The sequence below is a fragment of the Triticum aestivum genome, chromosome 5D (genome assembly GCF_018294505.1).
Source record: "Triticum aestivum cultivar Chinese Spring chromosome 5D, IWGSC CS RefSeq v2.1, whole genome shotgun sequence".
In the NCBI taxonomy this organism is placed as follows: Eukaryota; Viridiplantae; Streptophyta; class Magnoliopsida; order Poales; family Poaceae; genus Triticum; species Triticum aestivum.
Window position 1 is genome coordinate 511861449 of NC_057808.1, and position 20196 is coordinate 511881644.

Sequence of the window (20196 nt, forward strand, 5' to 3'; positions counted from 1 at the left end):
GAAAGGCCGGGGCCGCCGCCGCCGGCACCACGCGGGCAAGGCCCGGTGGCCCAGGCCGACGGCGGCGGAAGGGAAGGAGGGGGAGGGGAGGGCTGGGAGGGGCGACGAGAGCCCCCGGTCGCCCCGCTCGGGGAGGCGACGCGGGGGAGGGGGGTGGGTGGTAGCCACGCCACATAAAACTTATGGATCATTGAATATGATATGTTTGATTCCTTGCAATAGTTATAGAGATGATAAATATGTGGGAAGTACTAGTAAACGGTTGTGGTTAAGTAAGAATATTGGTGTTATGGTTTGTGATTCCCGAAGCATGCACGTATAGTCTCTCGTTATGCTATGGAAGTTGGAGCGCAATTTATCCTTGATTGTCTTCCTTATGAGTGGCGGTCGGGGACGAGCGATGGTCTTTTCCTACCAATCTATCATCCTAGGGGCATGCGGAGTAGTACTTTGCTTCGAGGGCTAATAAACTTTTGCAATAAGTATGCGAGTTCTTTATGACTAATGTGAGTCCATGGATTATACGCACTCTTACCTTTCCACAATTTGCTAGCCTCTACGGTACCGTGCATTGCCCTTTCTCACCTCAAGACGTGGTGCAAACTTCGCCGGTGCATCCAAACCCCGTGATATGATACGCTCTATCACACATAAGCCTTATTATATCTTCCTCAAAACAGCCACCATACCTACCTATTATGGTTTTTCCATGGAGATTCCGAGATATATTGTCATGCAACTTCCACCGCTTCCGTTTGATGACTTGAGCATTCATTGTCATATTGCTTTGCATGATCATATAGCTGACATAGTAGTTGTGGCTTAGCCACCGTGCATCATTTTTCATACATGTTACGCTAGATCATCTGTCAGAGGCATTCATATAGAGTCATATTTTGTTATAGGTATCGAGTTGTAATTTTTATTCCTTTTGATTTATAAGTAAATAGAAGTGTGATGATCATCATTTTTAGAGCAGTGCCCCAGTGAGGAAAGGATGATGGAGACTATGATTCCCCCACAAGTCGGGATGAGACTCCGAAAATTGAGAGAGAAAAAAGAGAAAAAGAAAAAAGAAAAAGAAAAAGAAAAATAAACAAAGAGAGAAGGGGCATTGTCAGTATCCTTTACCACATTTGTGCTTCAAAGTAGCACCATGTTTTTCATATGGAGAGTCTCCTATGTTGTCACTTTCATATACTAGTGGGAATATTTCATTATAGGATTAGATGCACACCCACTTAGTTTTGATATGGAGCTTTCATACACTTATAGCTCTTAGTGCATTTGTTGCATGGCAATCCCTACTCCTCACGTTGATATCAATTGATGGGCATCTCCATAGCCCATTGGTTATCCGCGTCGATGTGAGACTTTCTTACTTTTTTGTTTTCTTTATATTTACCCATATCATCATACTGTATTCCACCCGTAGTGCTATATCCATGGCTTACGCTCATGTATTGCGTAAGGGTTGAAAAAGCTAAAGCGCGTTAAAAAGTATGAACCAATTGCTCGGCTTGTCATCGGGGTTGTACATGATTTATACTTTGTGTTAACAAGACAGAGCATGACAAGACTATATGATTTTGTAGGGATAGCTTTCTTCAGCGTTGATATTCTGAAAGACATAATTGTTTGTTGGGATGCTTGAGTATTGATGCCTTTATGTCAAATTATAGACTATTGCTTTGAATCACTTATGTCTTAATATTCATGTCATGACTAGACATATGATCAAGTTTATGTTAGGTAGAATTCCACATCAAAAATTATCTTTTTTATCATTTACCTACTCGAGGATGAGCAGGAATTAAGCTTGGGGATGCTGATACGTCTCCGTCGTATCTATAATTTTTGATTGTTTCATGCCAATATTATACAAGTTTTACATACTTTTGGCAACTTTTTATATGATTTATTTGGACTAACTTACTTATCTAGTGCACAGTGCCAGTTCCTGTTTGTTGCCTGTTTTTATATCGCAGAAAATCCATATCAAACGAAGTCCAAACGTGATGCAACTCCACGAAGAATTATTTTGGAATATTTGTGATTTTTAGGAGGTGGAATCAACGTAAACGGAGGCCCGAGGGCACCACAACCCTCCAGGGCGTGCCACCAGGCCCAGGCGCGCCCTGGTGTATCATGCCCTCCTAGAACGTCGGTTGGAGCTATACTTCGGGCCCAAGGAAGCTTATATCCAGAAAAAAATCGTGTAAAAAGATCAGTGCAATCGGAGTTACGGATCTCTGGGAATTTAAGAAACTGTGAAGGGCTAGATCTGGGAACGCGAAACAGAAGAGGACAGAGAGACAGATCCAATCTCGGAGGGGCTCTTGCCCCTCCACAGCCATGGAGGCCATGGACCAGAGGGGGAACCCTCCTCCCATCTAGGGGGGAGGCCAAGGAAGAAGAAGAAGGAGGGGGGCTCTCTCCCCTCTCTCCCGGTGGCGTCGGAACGCCGCCGGGGCTAGGATCGTGACGGCGATCTACATCAACAACCTTGCTACCGTTAACACCAACTTTATCCCCCTCTATGTAGCGGTGTAACACCTCTTCCCCCGCTGTAATCTCTACTTAAACATGGTGCTCAACTCCATATATTATTTCCCAATGATCTATGGTTATCCTATGATGTTTGAGTAGATCCGTTTTGTCCTATGGGTTAATTGTGATCTTGGTTGGTATGATTGTATATTTCATTTATGGTGCTGTCCTACGGTGCCCTCCATCTCGCGCAAACATGAGGGGCCCCCGCTGTAGGGTGTTGCAATATGTTCATGGTTCGCTTATGGTGGGTTGCGAGAGTGACAGAAACTTAAACCCGAGTAGGTGGGGTATGACGTATGGGAGTAAAGAGGACTTGATACTTAATGCTATGGCCTGGTTTCACGACCTTAATGATCTTTAGTAGTTGTGGATGCTTGCTAGAGTTCCAATCATAAGTGCATATGATCCAAGTAGAGAAAGTATGTTAGCTCATGCCTCTCCCTCATATAAAATTACAAGAATGATTACCGGTACTTGTTATCGATTGCCTAGGGACAAATGACTTTCTTGTTGACAAAAGTTATCTACTTTTATTACCTTGCAATTTCTTCGTAGTTTTATTCTCGCAAAGTACTCGTAGTTTTATTCTCGCAAAATAGTTTCATACTTGTTTTAGGTAAAGCAAACATCAAGCGTGCATAAAATTGTATCGGTGGTCGATAGAACTTGAGGGAATATTTGTTCTACCTTTAGGTCCTCATTCGGTTCGACACTCTTACTTATCGAAAGAGGCTACAATTGATCCCCTATACTTGTGGGTTATCAGTGACGACGAATACGTCGCCATCATCCGATCCAGGAGGCTCCTCAACGCCTCCAACGAGGGCTACGACGCCCACGGGCACCGCCGTCAATGGTAGCCTCCTCCAGATTTGAGGTTTCCCCCGAAAATGGAACGAGGAACGCCCCCACCATCGCCTCCAACGAGGAAAACGACGCCCACGCCGCCGACAATGGTGGCATCCTCACCCACTTCAGCAACTAGGCCACCATCTCCTCCTCCACTTGATCCGCCGCCTGGAAGCCACCATGAGGCAACACCCATCGGCCAGATCCCTTTGGACCGACGATGAAGACATCCAAAGGTAGAGGAGGTCACTTCGCTGCATGACCGGCGCCATGGCCACACACACGTCGTCCCGAGGCGCCCGCTCAAGATCCACCGCCACAGCCACGCCTCCAAGCCGCGACGGAGGGACGCCCCGCCGCCGCCTTGCGTCGTCGCCGGAGGCGAGCTGCCGCGCCGTCGCGATCCAAATCGGGGGTAAGCGCCCCGGCTCCGTTGGGTGACCTGCCTCACCCTATCCGATGCGGGAGGGAAGACGTCCTCCGCCACCGTCGCCCGGCGGCTTCCTCCAGCGGCGCCGGAGGGGAGGCTGGGGATGGAGGCGGCCCGACGGCGTGATCTGGATCTCGAGTCGTCCTGGCAGGGGGCGACGCGGGGGATGTGGTGCTTTATTCTTAAAAATTGGGAGAGAATTTCACTTCCCCGGCCTCTGCACCAACTAGGGATGCATACAACCATTTTAGTATGAGTACCAAGATAAACATGGTCCTCAGTTTTTTTAAATGAGTATCAAGATATTTCTTAATGAGTGGTTCCACCACACACCAAGCTTGATCCTCAATAAATGGGGAAAACCCCTGTGCATCACCTGTCAATTCTAGGAATTGAACTCGGGTCGTTAGGCTACACAACCGCATGCCCAACCATCGAGCCAAGGCTCTCTTTGCACTCCTTCAGCTATTTGGCACACACAGATGAGATGATATGGCCGTCCTCTTCAAGAACAAACAGACGGGCGTCCCGATTCAAGCTTTTGCCTCTATTCAGCTTTGACTGTTAGAGATACGACAGACAATCAACACGACAAAGAACGAAGAACAAGTAGGGGACACGAGATTTTAACGTGAAAACCCCCTCCAAGGCGAAGGGGAAAAAGCCATGGGCGCTAGCCAGCCAATCTTCACTATATTGAAGGAGGTTACAAATGCCGGGGATTTACAACTGATCAACTCATCCCATGCGGCGGCTTACAAAGGATATATATAACACAGGTGACCTAGGTCACAAGTTAGCCTCCCTCTTTATACTTGAATTTGGATTATAACATAACATTGACACCCATGAAAAATTGGCTTAATTATCTTTATGCCAAGTGAGCTCCCCACCGATATGTATTTTGTTTTCTAGTATGATGAAAACATATCTGAGTTTTAATCTTTCAGACATGAGCACGATTATCTTTCAGAAATCTGACATGGGATCATGCATGACTGCTATATATGGAAACTTGCATATTCACATAGCTCATGTCACAAGGATAGTTTTTTGGATGCAGAGATCATATTAATTACTTGTACTATTAAATCCAAGAGCAACAATATTCTTTGCAGTTTTCCCTACACAAATTGGATTTGGATTTGATACTTTAAATGGATACTTGATGCTTTAGAAACTGTCTAAAGAAGTTCAGATTTTTTCAACTTGTTAGTTTGCTACCTAAAGTAACAAAAAAACATATATGAGTTTTGATCTGACACTACATAATGCAGCTCATCTTGTCTTAAAGATGTAAAGAGAGAAGGTGAGAAAATCTGATGGCTTATAAACCTTCAAACATACAGAGTGATCCGATTTTAGCAAGCCATCGCCTTATTACTTCCAATGAGCTCAACACATACAATACAATCACAAGTGTTATGAATCTACACACCCCCAATGAAGTGAATGGAAGGGAATCGAACCATTGCTTATGTAACACGCCATGAGTTCAAAAAACTTGGATTATGAAGATCCATTTTCATGTTGAGAGAGAGAGAGAGAGAGAGATCCCTCAGGCCCCTTATAGCTTGCTGCGATTCGCGAGCTCTTGCTTCAGCTGATCCCTCAGGACCCTTCTCAGCAGCTTGTTTGAAGCAGTTCTTGGGAACTCGGGGACGACTTTAACGTAGCTCACCTGTCAGGATGAACAAACAATCTCAATTCCCTCACTATACATGCCTGATTCTGAACTGAACTTTAGAAAGAGAGAAGCTCTTACCCTGAAAAGGGGGTTGAGGTTCCTCTGGATGGATCTCTGGAACTTGCTCTTCAGAATATTTGCATCATATGATGTGGACCTATCTTTTAGCACTGCCAAGATAGCCAGTTGTTCTGGTCCCCCGCCCGAAGGTTTGATGCTAACAGCTGCTGTTTCTAGCAGACCTTCATCGGCTCCATTACAAACCCGTTCGATCTCCACTGAACTTGTCTGTTCAGGCAAGAGAAATATAGCATTGGTTTCATGAGATGCAAACAAGGGATTGAAAACATTGAAAGGAAGAGCTTCAACCTTGATCCCTCCAAGATTCATAGTGTCGTCTGCTCTGCCCTGCACGATATAATAATCACCTACTGTCCTCTGGATTATATCTCCATGTCGTCGGAGTTGCTGCAACAGAAGTACAATTACAACGTGTTAACTTTTTTCACCATTCTGGTTAATACTGATAACTCCTAATAGCATGTAGTTAGATGTATTTGGTTGGTTCAACAAACTGAACATTGACTAAAATGTTGCTACTTTTTTCATAGCACACTTATCATTGCAACTTATGTCAGAGCACAATAACATGTCAAAATCACATATTTGCTTCTCATCTTCTCGGTAGGGCTCCACTGGAAAACTTGAAGAACATACTGATTTTATAAAGCTTAACAAGTTGACTACTGAGAATGTCGAATATCTTCATAACAAATTTTGTCAAGCAGATTAGATATGGAGGACTGAGGTAAGCACATACCCGTCCTCTGTAAATAGGCATTCCATCGAAGTAAACCTTATCGTGGTCAGCATTGAGAAGCCGATTGGTAGCACCAAAATATAAAGGGAAGAGACCAACTTCTCCAGAACAAGGTAGATTATCAGGCTGTCATAGCAAGCGTCAAATGGTTATACAGTGAACACAATCACCAAACTTAGAATATTCTACGGACAATACTTACATATGGATTTCCTTGTTCATCGAGTATGACAAACCCAGTGGACATTGATGCACCACTGAAAGCTCCAAAAGCTTGTGGCTGCAAAAGACTCCCTTGAATGTATGAGGATGCCAGCTCTGTGCCCCCACAGCACTCAACAATTGGCTTGTAACAGGTACGCGAAGATAGCCACAGATTATCATCAATATCAGAAGCCTCCCCTGTTGTAGCAAGTACCCTGCAATTATAGAAATTTAGCTTCTTTCGCGGATCTTGTGATGAAGTTGAATGCTTTCTAACAGTGTAAGTATAGTAACTTGCCTGATTTTAGTCCAGTCTAGCCCTTTAGTAAGATTCCCTGCCTTCCAAGACTTCACCAAGCTAGGCACAGATCCTAATACACTCACACGGGCATCCTACATTTTGGACATTATCACGAAGCGCGTGAGTAAGAGCAGTTTATACTCAGCTTCTAAAATAGTATGCAGGGACTTTCGATAAAATCCTACCTGATTCATTCACAAGAAAATACTCTGATGCATAGAAAAAAAAAATTTGGGAGAATAGACAAACTATGAAGTTAATTAGGTAGCCAGTAAGCTTTATCTATACCAGATTCAAGAAAAGTAGTGGATACAAAATAAGAACAAGGCCGAGGCTTACTTTAACTAAAAGAACAGAACAAGGACAAATCGACTTTAGCAGTTTATAAACCAACAGATGTGCAAAATGGGCCACACCTGCACAAATTTGCAGAAACCACGTCCAAGAGGAGAACCATGATATAAAGCCAATGTCGCACCATTTAAAAAGCATGAGAACAGTTGAATAGGTCCCATGACCCAACCCAGATTTGTAGGCCAGCAGCCTATGTCCTTTGGGCGAACATCCAAATGTGCCCAGGTATCAGCTCCACATCTTATGGGACAAAGTTGTGTCCATGGTATAGCTTTTGGCTCCCCTGCACCAGAAGCAAATAGAAAAGATCAAAAGCACGCGTGAAGTTGTGAACGTGAGAAACGATGCAACCAGAGATGAAAGGAAATTGTGTCAGAAACTCAGGGCAGTCTTTACCAGTTGTTCCTGATGAAAACAGTATATTAATTAAGGCATCTGCAGATTGATAAACTGGAGAGTACATGGATGACCTGCAATAGCTCCGATGTTGGTCACATCACAAAATCACCTCTGTTTTGCAGTCTGGGTGTTAAAATTTTCAAGAAAAGAAAGCATCTGAACACATGGTCGTTTATTTTTGTGTGACATGGAAGGATCATTTGCTGCATACCTCCCAGCAGCACGAGAGAGAAAATCTTTCCAGGACATATCACCATTCCTTGGTGTAACTCCAAGTCTATCTCCAGTTGCAGGAATTACAATAGCTTTAGCTGAAGTCCCTTCCATGACACGGCTGAAGAACATAATTTGATATATTTAGCTAAGTGCTGAGAATTGTTCTGTGATGGTTCAGTATGTTCATGCAAAAAGGTATAAATGAAACATATATTGTTAAAGCAATGCAAGATGTGATCGTACTAAATAACTACAATTTGCTTCTTAAAGTTGAGTAAATTAAGTTACTGAAACACATATATTAACTAAATAGTTTGATCCATCATATACCTGTAAAGTGGAAATTTCTTCCCTCCCCTAATAATGAAATCCTGAAATCCCATGGAATTAGTAAAAGCACTACTATAGTACTGACGATCGTAAGTGTTGCTGGTTGCTACAGTCGAACCTGAGTAACAATTGCCTTTGCTTTTGCGACCCTCATGCGAGTGCCAATCTCCTGAGGTGCAAAACTGTCTGCTATTCCCACAACAACAAAGCCTCCAAGGATGATTGCCAAATAAACAATGACCGCATTGCACGTCATTGGCATGTCTATTGCAATCCGGTCGCCCTTTTGGAACATGGTATCAAGGGCATTTGCGACAGTCCTGGAAATACAGAAGCAACAATACCATGATGATGAAATTGTACAATAGAACAGAAGAAAATTAAAGGTCTCTGCATGCCCCCTACACTTAATTTGTTAAGAGATGCATACATCACTTGGGTGCGAAGCTCCTTCAACGACATACGGTTCACTGGGTAATCGTCAAAGCCCTCATCCCTCCAGACAATAGCTGTGCTATCATCTGTCTTGTTCTGGGAGGGCCAAGGTAGCAGACAACATTCAGCAATGTTGAGCACTGCACCTGGGAACCATGTTCCTCCCTTCTTTGATTTATCTGGCGCATCTAGAATCGATGTTGGTTCTCGTACAAACTTGATGGAGAGCTCCTTCAGCACTATTTTCCAGTAGACCTATGCAATGAACACCTAGGAGGCTATTATGAAGAAATAAAACTTTGAACTGATGTTCTAGTTGTCCACTTGTGCTGTGAAGTAAATCCCAAATTTAGAAACAACAAACTGACCTCCTGATTCTCGATGGAGAATTTGTGGAAGAGGGCAAAGCTTGAAATTGGATCCTTATATGATGCTCCTAACAGCTTGGGTCCATTCTGTTCCATCACTCTCCCAAGATTTGTTTGCTTGCAGTCAGTCCTGCAACAATCATGATAACCACGTCACTAAGTCAAGTATACATATACACCGTTCTTCCTATCGCATATATAGCAGTGCCAAATGATGTGAATCCGCAGAGCAGTTATAAGCTACTCCCTCCGTCCCATAATGTAATACATTTTTTTGACACTACAGGGAGTAGTATCACAATAGTACTGTATATCTTACTTTTGTTGTTAGGCTAAATGCTGGGTTAAATGGAACCATAAGCTTAACTGGTTGGTGGAATTGATGGACTAGCAGTAGCAGTCACTTTCACCATTGATTAGCCACTGATTGCTACCAGCACCAGCAAACGGTCCTCACACTACCCGATTGGATCAAACAGTTGGTAGCAAATTAAGCGCAGGGAGAAAACCCGTGCTCATCCGTACTTCCAACAAAGAAAAATGGACGGCGGACGGCGAGACTTACGGGGAGGGGAACCAGTAGGGCGGCGGGCCTCGCTTGGCGCGGTCCCAGCCGGCGTAGACGGAGTAGTAGACCAGCTGGTGGAGCGCGTGCGGGTGGTCCGGCCGCAGCACCCCCGCCGCCACGACCGCCGCCCACGCGGCGGCCGCGTCGCCGCCGTATTTGCCCGTCGCCGAGCGGAGCGCGGCGAGGAAGGCCGCCGCGTCGGCCGCGGCGAGCCCGGCCGCCTCCACGTCCGCCGCCCGGATCTCCCCCACGCTTCCCCTCGCGGTGGCCGCCATGCCCCGCCTGCCTCGCGGTCGCGGACTTCGCGCGAGAGTGCTAGTAACACTGCTATGTTATCGGCGCAGGCATTTCATTTGGACTTGCTGGTCTGACGAGGACGACGACGGCGACGAGGAAGAGAAAAAAAAATGGGACAAGGAAATAAAAAAAAGCTCGGCTTTGGTTGCTTTGCTGGGTAGGTGCGGTTAGGTAGGACGCCGTGCGTGCGTGCGTGCGCGCTCGGTGTTTCGGTAGGTAAAAAGAAGGCAGGCCAGCTCTCGGTTAGATGCCGATGCCGGCGGTGGCACTCGTCGCCGTCGGCCGTGCTCGATTCAACGACTCATCTCAACCATCTAGGGCGCGTTTGGTTACCATTTTGCATGCGTGAGAAAAAATAAGGAACATTTTATTTACTCATTGTTTGATTGCCCACATCTAGGCTGCCTGGATTAGGGGAGCAGTTTTGACATGACATTTGGTGTCCTGCATTGACTCGTTGATGAAACTGCACGGTTTTTGGTTGCTTACAGGCAACAAATGTCTGCTAACTTTATACTCTATATGGTGAGCTTTCCATCTATATCTTACACACGATCACATCAATGAAACGACACTGCAGTCACGACGAATTAGATGATGATGATGATGAAGTTCTTCAGCCCAAACTGTCAATCCGACTTGCCAACTTCAACACTACCTGCCTGCTTGAGCATGGCTTTGGAGTATGCATCCTTTGACGCCTGCCTATTCTTAAACCCTCTGTAGAAGCTGTTTTTGCAATCTGTCACTTATTCATCGCATGCTTTTCATGAGCTGTAAATCCCTGAAACCCTTCCTCGGAACACCACATAACACTTCTCGTAGCATGGTAGAAGAGCAACTATTCAAGCAGCAAGCAATGGAGCATAGTAAACATGTAGCGGACGAAAGCATGCATGATCATACGGCATAACAAGTTCATTTTACCACTACTATGGTGTCATCCTACCACCACATCCAAAAGAAGGTATAATCCTACCACCGCAAGTTCGTTTTCAGCGTCAGGGGTTTTATATACCACCTCATCAATATATACATAGCATGAATAGTTTTAAAACCCTAGCTAGCACAAAATATACGTCGCGATTGCCATCACTGTCAAGGATCATGAACTCCGTCACCACCACCAGAAACAGCACTAGTAGTAGTGTTTGCCCAGCCACGTTCTGAGCCAGAGCACCCTATGGGTGTCTTCCATGGCAACAAACACAACACCCTCCGCCTTATTGTCCAGTAGGTGGCACAAAACAGCCATGAGAACCTCTAGGCTTAAGCCATCTTGGTCCATGACTGCAGTGTAGAGGTCTGGATGGACTTCGACCGGTTCGCTCTCCCTAATGGCAGTTGCCACCTCCTTGACAACCTCAGTCATGCTGCTGAAGATGCTTAGCTTGTCCTCCATCAAGCCGCCCTTCTTCCTCTTCCTATCAAGCACAGGAACGTACCCACCCCCTTATCAGGACCATCAAGGACGATGGTCTCTGACTCCTATGTGTTTAGATAGTCAGGCATGGGCGAACCGAGCGGCTCACTGGAGCCCATGGCATGCTTTCCGGTTGCCATCCAAAGGAGAAGATGTGCTGCATCTGGGCATAGTTCTAGATGGGTGTGTTGAGGAACTCTTCGTCCTTGAGGTGGTCCTAGGAAAGAAACACATCGTGGTTAGTTGTGACGGGACAATAGTTTACATGCTTAAACAAGGGGTACTTGAGCTAACTACGATGTGGCCTTGGTAGTGCTCTGCCTCCAAAACGATCGAACAGGTGGTCTGATCCCATGAGGTGCTGCTAAGTTCACTGAGCTTGGACACTTGGATCCATCTAGCTCTCCACTTCCTGAGAGCATCTCCAGCCGTTGGAGCCCCCAAGAAAACCACCGAACCAAAAAAGTTGGTGTCTTGGTGGTCATCCGGCGAAATATGGGGGCATGAGGAGGGCATCTTCCCAGTCACACCCCACCCCAAGCAAAAGTTTGTGAGGAGAATGATTAAGTGGGCCAAGAAAAAGGACACGTGGGGCGACACGATTCGCCGAAACTTCCGCCGGCGCCCCCAAGAGACCCCCAACGCGCTGGGTTTCGCCTGGGTTTGCGGGCGCTATTTCGACGTCCTGGGGGGCGATGGGGGCGTGACTGGGCCGTTTTTCGGCAGCCTAAAAAGGTGTCCTAGGGGGACGGGTGGAGATGCTCTGAGGTGGTAGTAGACCTAGGTGGCGGTGACCTCCTAGACACAAAAATTGAATACATGCTTAGCAACAGAGTTCAAGTGCACATCCTTGAAGCCCTTGTCAGTCCTCATCCCACTGCTATGATCCCACACATCTTGTTAAACATGAATGTGGAAAGGAACGACTGTCATTTCATGGAGTTCCCCGTACCATCCTTCTTTGCCTTCACGACTGCCTTTTGTGCAGCAACAACAACAGCATTTGGCACAACCAGCACAAATGTTGTAGGCACAAAAGGAGCAGCCATAGCAGTGTTGGAAATATGCCCTAGAGGCAATAATAAATGGTTATATTTCTTTGTTCATGGTAATTGTCTATTGTTCATGCTATAATTGTGTTATCCGGAAATCGTAATACATGTGTGAATACATAGACCACAACGTGTCCCTAGTAAGCCTCTAGTTGACTAGCTCGTTGATCAACAGATAGTCATGGTTTCCTGACTATGGACATTGGATGTCATTGATAACGGGATCACATCATTAGGAGAATGATGTGATGGACAAGACCCAATCCTAAGCATAGCTCAAAGATCGTGTAGTTCGTTTGCTAGAGCTTTTCCAATGTCAAGTATCTTCTCCTTAGACCATGAGATCGTGCAACTCCCGGATACCGTAGGAGTACTTTGGGTGTGCCAAACGTCACAACGTAACTGGGTGACTATAAAGGTATACTACGGGTATCTCCGAAAGTGTCTGTTGGGTTGGCACGGATCGAGACTGGGATTTGTCACTCCGTATGACGGAGAGGTATCTCTGGGCCCACTCGGTAATGCGTCATCATAATGAGCTCAATGTGACTAAGGCGTTAGTCACGGGATCATGCATTGCGGTACGAGTAAAGAGACTTGCCGGTAACAAGATTGAACAAGGTATTGGGATACCGACGATCGAATCTCGGGCAAGTAACATACCGATTGACAAAGGGAATTGTATACGGGATTGATTGAATCCTCGACATCGTGGTTCATCCGATGAGATCATCATGGAACATGTGGGAGCCAACATGGGTATCCAGATCCCGCTGTTGGTTATTGACCGGAGAGGTGTCTCGGTCATGTCTGCATGTCTCCCGAACCCGTAGGGTCTACACACTTAAGGTTCGGTGACGCTAGGGTTGTAGAGATATGAGTATGCGAAAACCCGAAAGTTGTTCGGAGTCCCGGATGAGATCCCGGACGTCACGAGGAGTTCCGGAATGGTCCGGAGGTGAAGAATTATATATAGGAAGTCAAGTTTCGGCCACCGGGAAAGTTTCGGGGGTTATCGGTATTGTACCGGGACCACCGGAAGGGTCCCGGGGGTCCACCGGGTGGAGCCACCTATCCCGGAGGGCCCCATGGGCTGAAGTGGGAAGGGAACCAGCCCTTAGTGGGCTGGGGCGCCCCCCATGGGCCTTCCCCTGCGCCTAGGGTTGGAAACCCTAGGGTGGGGGGGCGCCCCACTTGCCTTGGGGGCAAGTCTCCCCCCTGGCCCCCCCCCCATCTAGATGGGTCATGGACGGCGCCCCCCTCCCAGGGGGCCTATATAAAGGGGGGAGGGAGGGAAGCAACACAACAGCCTTGGGCGCCTCCCTCCTCCCCTGCTACACCTCTCCCTCTCGCAGAAGCTCGGCGAAGCCCTGCCGAGATCCCGCTACATCCACCACCACGCCGTCGTGCTGCTGGATCTCCATCAACCTCTCCTTCCCCCTTGCTGGATCAAGAAGGAGGAGACGTCGCTGCACCATACGTGTGTTGAACGCGGAGGTGCCGTCCGTTCGGCACTCGGTCATCGGTGATTTGGATCACGGCGAGTACGACTCCGTCAACCACGTTCATTGGAACGCTTCCGCTCGCGATCTACAAGGGTGTGCAGATGCACTCATTTCCCCTCGTTGCTAGTACACTCCATAGATGGATCTTGGTGAGCGTAGGAAAATTTTAAAATTCTGCTACGATCCCCAACAGTGGCATCATGAGCCAGGCCTATGCGTAGTTACTATGCACGAGTGGAACACAAAGCAGTTGTGGGCGTTGATGTTGCCAATTCTTCTTGCCGCTACTAGTCTTATCTTGTTTCGGCGGTATTGTGGGATGAAGCGGCCCGGACCGACCTTACACGTACGCTTACGTGAGACAGGTTCCACCGACTGACATGCACTAGTTGCATAAGGTGGCTAGCGGGTGTCTGCCTCTCCTACTTTAGTCGGAACGGATTCGATGAAAAGGGTCCTTATGAAGGGTAAATAGAAATTGGCAAATCACGTTGTGTTCATACGTAGGTAAGAAAACGTTCTTGCTAGAAACCTACAAACCACGTAAAAACTTGCAACAACAATTAGAGGACGTCTAACTTCTTTTTGCAGCAAGTGCTATGTGATGTGATATGGCCAGAAGATGTGATGAATGATATATGTGATGTATGAGATTGATCATATTCTTGTAATAGGAATCACGACTTGCATGTCGATGAGTATGACAACCGGCAGGAGCCATAGGAGTTGTCTTTATTATTTGGCATGACCTGCGTGTCATTGAATAACGCCATGTAATTTACTTTACTTTGTTGCTAAACGCGTTAGCCATACAAGTAGAAGTAATCGTTGGCGTGACGACTTCATGAAGACACAATGATGGAGATCATGGTGTCATGCTGGTGACAAAGATGATCATGGTGCCCCGAAGATGGAGATCAAACGAGCATAATGATATTGGCCATATCATGTCACTATTTGATTGCATGTGATGTTTATCATGTTTTGCATCTTATTTGCTTAGAACGACGGTAGTAAGTAAGATGATCCCTTACAAGAAAGTGTTCACCCTAACTGTGCACCGTTGCGAAGGTTCGTTGTTTCGAAGCACCACGTGATGATCGGGTGTGATAGATTCTAACGTTCGAATACAACGGGTGTTGACGAGCCTAGCATGTACAGACATGGCCTCGGAACACACGCAATACACTTAGGTTGACTTGACGAGCCTAGCATGTACAGACATGGCCTCGGAACACGGAGGACCGAAAGGTCGAGCATGAGTCGTATAGAAGATACGATCAACATGGAGATGTTCACCGATCTTGACTAGTCCGTCTCACGTGATGATCGGACACGGCCTAGTTGACTCGGATCATGTTTCACTTAGATGACTAGAGGGATGTCTATCTGAGTGGGAGTTCATTAAATAATTTGATTAGATGATCTCAATTATCATGAACTTAGTCTAAAATCTTTACACTATGTCTTGTAGATCAAATGGCCAACGTTGTCCTCAATTTCAACGCGTTCCTAGAGAAAACCAAGCTGAAAGATGATGGCAGCAATTATACGGACTGGGTCCGGAACCTGAGGCTCATCCTCATAGTAGCCAAGAAAGATTATGTCTTAGAAGCACCGCTAGGTGAAGCACCAATCCCTGAGAACCAAGACGTTATGAACGCTTGGCAGCAGCGTGCTGATGATTACTCCCTCGTTCAGTGCGGCATGCTTTACAGCTTAGAACCGGGTCTCCAAAAGCGTTTTGAGAAACATGGAACATATGAGATGTTCGAGGAGCTGAAACTGGTTTTTCAAGCTCATGCCCGGGTCGAGAGATATGAAGTCTCCGACAAGTTCTTCGGCTGTAAAATGGAGGAGAACAGTTCTGTTAGTGAGCACATACTCAGAATGTCTGGGTTGCACAACCGCTTGTCTCAGCTGGGAGTTAATCTCCCGGATGACGCGGTCATTGACAGAATCCTCCAGTCGCTTCCACCAAGCTACAAGAGCTTTGTGATGAACTACAATATGCAGGGGATGGAAAAGACCATTCCCGAGGTATATTCAATGCTGAAATCAGCGGAAGGGGAGATCAGAAAAGAACATCAAGTGTTGATGGTGAATAAAACCACTAAGTTCAAGAAGGGCAAGGGTAAGAAGAACTTCAAGAAGGACGGCAAGGGGGTTGCCGCGCCCGGTAAACCAGTTACCGGGAAGAAGTCAAAGAATGGACCCAAGCCCGAGACTGAGTGCTTTTATTGCAAGGGAAGTGGTCACTGGAAGCGGAACTACCCCAAATATTTAGCGGACAAGAAGAAGGCCGGCAACACCCAAGGTATATGTGATATACAAGTAATTGATGTGTACCTTACCAGTACTCGTAGTAGCTCCTGGGTATTTGATACCGGTGCGGTTGCTCATATTTGTAACTCAAAGCAGGAACTACGGAATAAACGGAGAGTGGCAAAGGACGAGGTGACGATGCGCGTCGGGAATGGTTCCAAGGTTGATGTGATCGCCGTTGGCACGCTACCTCTGCATCTACCCACGGGATTAGTTTTAAACCTCAATAATTGTTATTTAGTGCCAGCTTTGAGCATGAACATTGTATCTGGATCTCGTTTAATTCGAGATGGCTACTCATTTAAATCTGAGAATAATGGTTGTTCTATTTATTTGAGAGATATGTTTTATGGTCATGCCCCGCTGGTCAATGGTTTATTTTTGATGAATCTCGAACGTGATGTTACACATGTTCATAGTGTGAATACCAAAAGATGTAAAGTTGATAACGATAGTCCCACATACTTGTGGCACTGCCGCCTTGGTCACATTGGTGTCAAGCGCATGAAGAAGCTCCATGCAGATGGACTTTTGGAGTCTCTTGATTACGAATCATTTGACGCGTGCGAACCATGCCTCATGGGTAAGATGACCAAGACTCCGTTCTCCGGAATAATGGAGCGAGCAACAAACTTATTGGAAATCATACATACCGATGTGTGTGGTCCAATGAGTGTTGAGGCTCGCGGAGGATATCGTTATGTTCTCACTCTCACTGATGATTTAAGTAGATATGGGTATGTCTACCTAATGAAGCACAAGTCTGAAACCTTTGAAAAGTTCAAGGAATTTCAGAGTGAAGTTGAGAATCAACGTGACAGGAAAATAAAGTTCTTACGATCAGATCGTGGAGGAGAATATTTAAGTCACGAGTTTGGTGCACACTTAAGGAAATGTGGAATAGTTTCACAACTCACGCCGCCTGGAACACCTCAGAGGAATGGTGTGTCCGAACGTCGTAATCGCACTCTATTGGATATGGTGCGATCTATGATGTCTCTTACCGATTTACCGCTCTCATTTTGGGGTTATGCTTTAGAGACTGCCGCATTCACTTTAAATAGGGCTCCGTCGAAATCCGTTGACACGACACCGTATGAATTATGGTTTGGGAAGAAACCTAAGCTGTCGTTTCTAAAAGTTTGGGGATGCGATGCTTATGTCAAGAAACTTCAACCTGAAAAGCTCGAACCCAAATCGGAAAAATGCGTCTTCATAGCATACCCTAAGGAAACTATTGGGTATACCTTCTACCTCAGATCCGAGGGCAAGATCTTCGTTGCCAAGAACGGGTCCTTTCTGGAGAAGGAGTTTCTCTCGAAAGAATTGAGTGGGAGGAAAGTGGAACTTGATGAGGTGATAGTCACCCCTTCCGAACCGGAAAGTAGCGCAGCGCGGGAAAATGTTCCTGTGGTGCCTACACCGACTAGGGAAGAAGTTAATGATGATGATCATGAAGCTTCGGATCAAGTTACTGAACTTCGTAGGTCCACAAGGACACGTTCCGCACCAGAGTGGTACGGCAACCCTGTCTTGGAAATCATGTTGTTAGACAACGGTGAACCTTCAAACTATGAAGAAGCGATGGCGGGCCCGGATTCCGACAAATGGCTGGAAGCCATGAAATCCGAGATAGGATCCATGTATGAAAACGAAGTATGGACTTTGACTGACTTGCCCGATGATCGGCGAGCCATAGAAAACAAATGGATCTTTAAGAAGAAGACGGACGCGGATGGTAATGTGACCATCTACAAAGCTCGACTTGTCGCTAAGGGTTATCGACAAGTTCAAGGGGTTGACTACGATGAGACTTTCTCACCCGTAGCGAAGCTGAAGTCCGTCCGAATCATGTTAGCAATTGCCGCATACTATGATTATGAGATATGGCAGATGGACGTCAAAACGGCATTCCTTAACGGCTTCCTTAAGGAAGAGTTGTATATGATGCAGCAGGAAGGTTTTGTCGATCCTAAGAATGCTAACAAAGTATGCAAGCTCCAGCGCTCAATTTATGGGCTAGTGCAAGCATCTCGGAGTTGGAACATTCGCTTTGATGAGATGATCAAAGCGTTTGGGTTTACACAGACTTATGGAGAAGCCTGTGTTTACAAGAAAGTGAGTGGGAGCTCTGTAGCATTTCTCATATTATATGTGGATGACATACTATTGATGGGAAATGATATAGAATTCTTGGAAAGTATAAAGGCCTATTTGAATAAGTGTTTTTCAATGAAGGACCTTGGAGAAGCTGCTTATATATTAGGCATCAAGATCTACAGGGATAGATCAAGACGCCTCATTGGTCTTTCACAGAGTACATACCTTGACAAGATATTGAAGAAGTTCAATATGGATCAGTCCAAGAAGGGGTTCTTGCCTGTATTGCAAGGTGTGCAGTTGAGCACGGCTCAATGCCCGACCACGGCAGAAGATATAGAAGAGATGAGTGTCATCCCCTATGCCTCGGCCATAGGGTCTATTATGTATGCCATGCTGTGTACCAGACCTGATGTAAACCTTGCCGTAAGTTTGGTAGGAAGGTACCAAAGTAATCCCGGCATGGAACACTGGACAGCAGTCAAGAATATCCTGAAGTACCTGAAGAGGACTAAGGATATGTTTCTCGTTTATGGAGGTGACGAAGAGCTCGTCGTAAAGGGTTACGTCGACGCTAGCTTCGACACAGATCTGGATGACTCGAAGTCACAAACCGGATACGTGTATATTTTGAATGGAGGAGCAGTAAGCTGGTGTAGTTGCAAGAAAAGCGTCGTGGCGGGATCTACATGTGAAGCGGAGTACATGGCAGCCTCGGAGGCAGCACAGGAAGCAGTCTGGATGAAGGAGTTCATTACCGACCTAGGGGTGATTCCCAATGCGTCGGGCCCGATGACTCTCTTCTGTGACAACACTGGAGCTATTGCCCTTGCGAAGGAGCCCAGGTTTCACAGGAAGACCAGACATATCAAGCGTCGCTTCAACTCCATTCGTGAAAGTGTTCAAAATGGAGACATAGATATTTGTAAAGTACATACGGACCTGAATGTAGCAGATCCGTTGACTAAACCTCTCCCTAGGGCAAAACATGATCAACACCAGGACGCAATGGGTGTTCGATTCATCACAATGTAACTAGATTATTGACTCTAGTGCAAGTGGGAGACTGTTGGAAATATGCCCTAGAGGCAATAATAAATTGTTATTATTATATTTCTTTGTTCATGGTAATTGTCTATTATTCATGCTATAATTGTATTGTCCGGAAATCGTAATACATGTGTGAATACATAGACCACAAAGTGTCCCTAGTAAGCCTCTAGTTGACTAGCTCGTTGATCAACAGATAGTCATGGTTTCCTGACTATGGACATTGGATGTCATTGATAACGGGATCACATCATTAGGAGAATGACGTGATGGACAAGACCCAATCCTAAGCATAGCATAAAAGATCGTGTAGTTTCGTTTGCTAGAGCTTTTCCAATGTCAAGTATCTTTTCCTTAGGCCATGAGATCATGCAACTCCCGGATACCGTAGGAGTGCTTTGGGTGTGCCAAACGTCACAACGTAACTGGGTGACTATAAAGGTGCACTACGGGTATCTCCGAAAGTGTCTGTTGGGTTGGCACGGATCGAGACTGGGATTTGTCACTCCGTGTGACGGAGAGGTATCTCTGGGCCCACTCGGTAATGCATCATCATAATGAGCTCAATGTGACTAAGGCATTAGTCACGGGATCATGCATTGCGGTACGAGTAAAGAGACTTGCCAGTAACGAGATTGAACAAGGTATTGGGATACCGACGATCGAATCTCGGGCAAGTAACATACCGATTGACAAAGGGAATTGTATACGGGATTGATTGAATCCTCGACACCGTGGTTCATCCGATGAGATCATCGTGGAACATGCGGGAGCCAACATGGGTATCCAGATCCCGCTGTTGGTTATTGACCGGAGAGGCGTCTCGGTCATGTCTGCATGTCTCCCGAACCCGTAGGGTCTACACACTTAAGGTTCGGTGACGCTAGGGTTGTAGAGATATATGTATGCGGAAACCCGAAAGTTGTTCGG

At 46.1% G+C, this 20196-nt stretch overlaps 1 protein-coding gene across 2 annotated transcripts; it reads right to left on the minus strand.

Annotated features, from left to right (window-relative positions):
- Positions 1-5142: 5142 nt before the first annotated feature.
- Positions 5143-9921, minus strand: LOC123123335 (probable CoA ligase CCL12). Of its 2 annotated transcripts, XM_044543826.1 has the most exons (14): positions 9512-9911; positions 8947-9076; positions 8574-8833; positions 8262-8463; positions 8144-8184; positions 7809-7931; positions 7595-7668; positions 7261-7481; positions 6842-6936; positions 6542-6758; positions 6340-6465; positions 5889-5987; positions 5598-5807; positions 5143-5513 (listed from the first exon to the last, which is right to left on the minus strand). In XM_044543826.1, the coding sequence occupies exons 1-14, from the start codon at positions 9787-9789 to the stop codon at positions 5400-5402; spliced, it is 2190 nt and encodes a 729-aa protein (XP_044399761.1). In that variant the 5' UTR covers positions 9790-9911; the 3' UTR covers positions 5143-5399. The 2 variants fall into 2 exon arrangements, with proteins under 2 accessions (XP_044399761.1, XP_044399760.1); XM_044543825.1 differs by having other exon boundaries at positions 5598-5987; positions 9512-9921.
- Positions 9922-20196: the final 10275 nt, after the last annotated feature.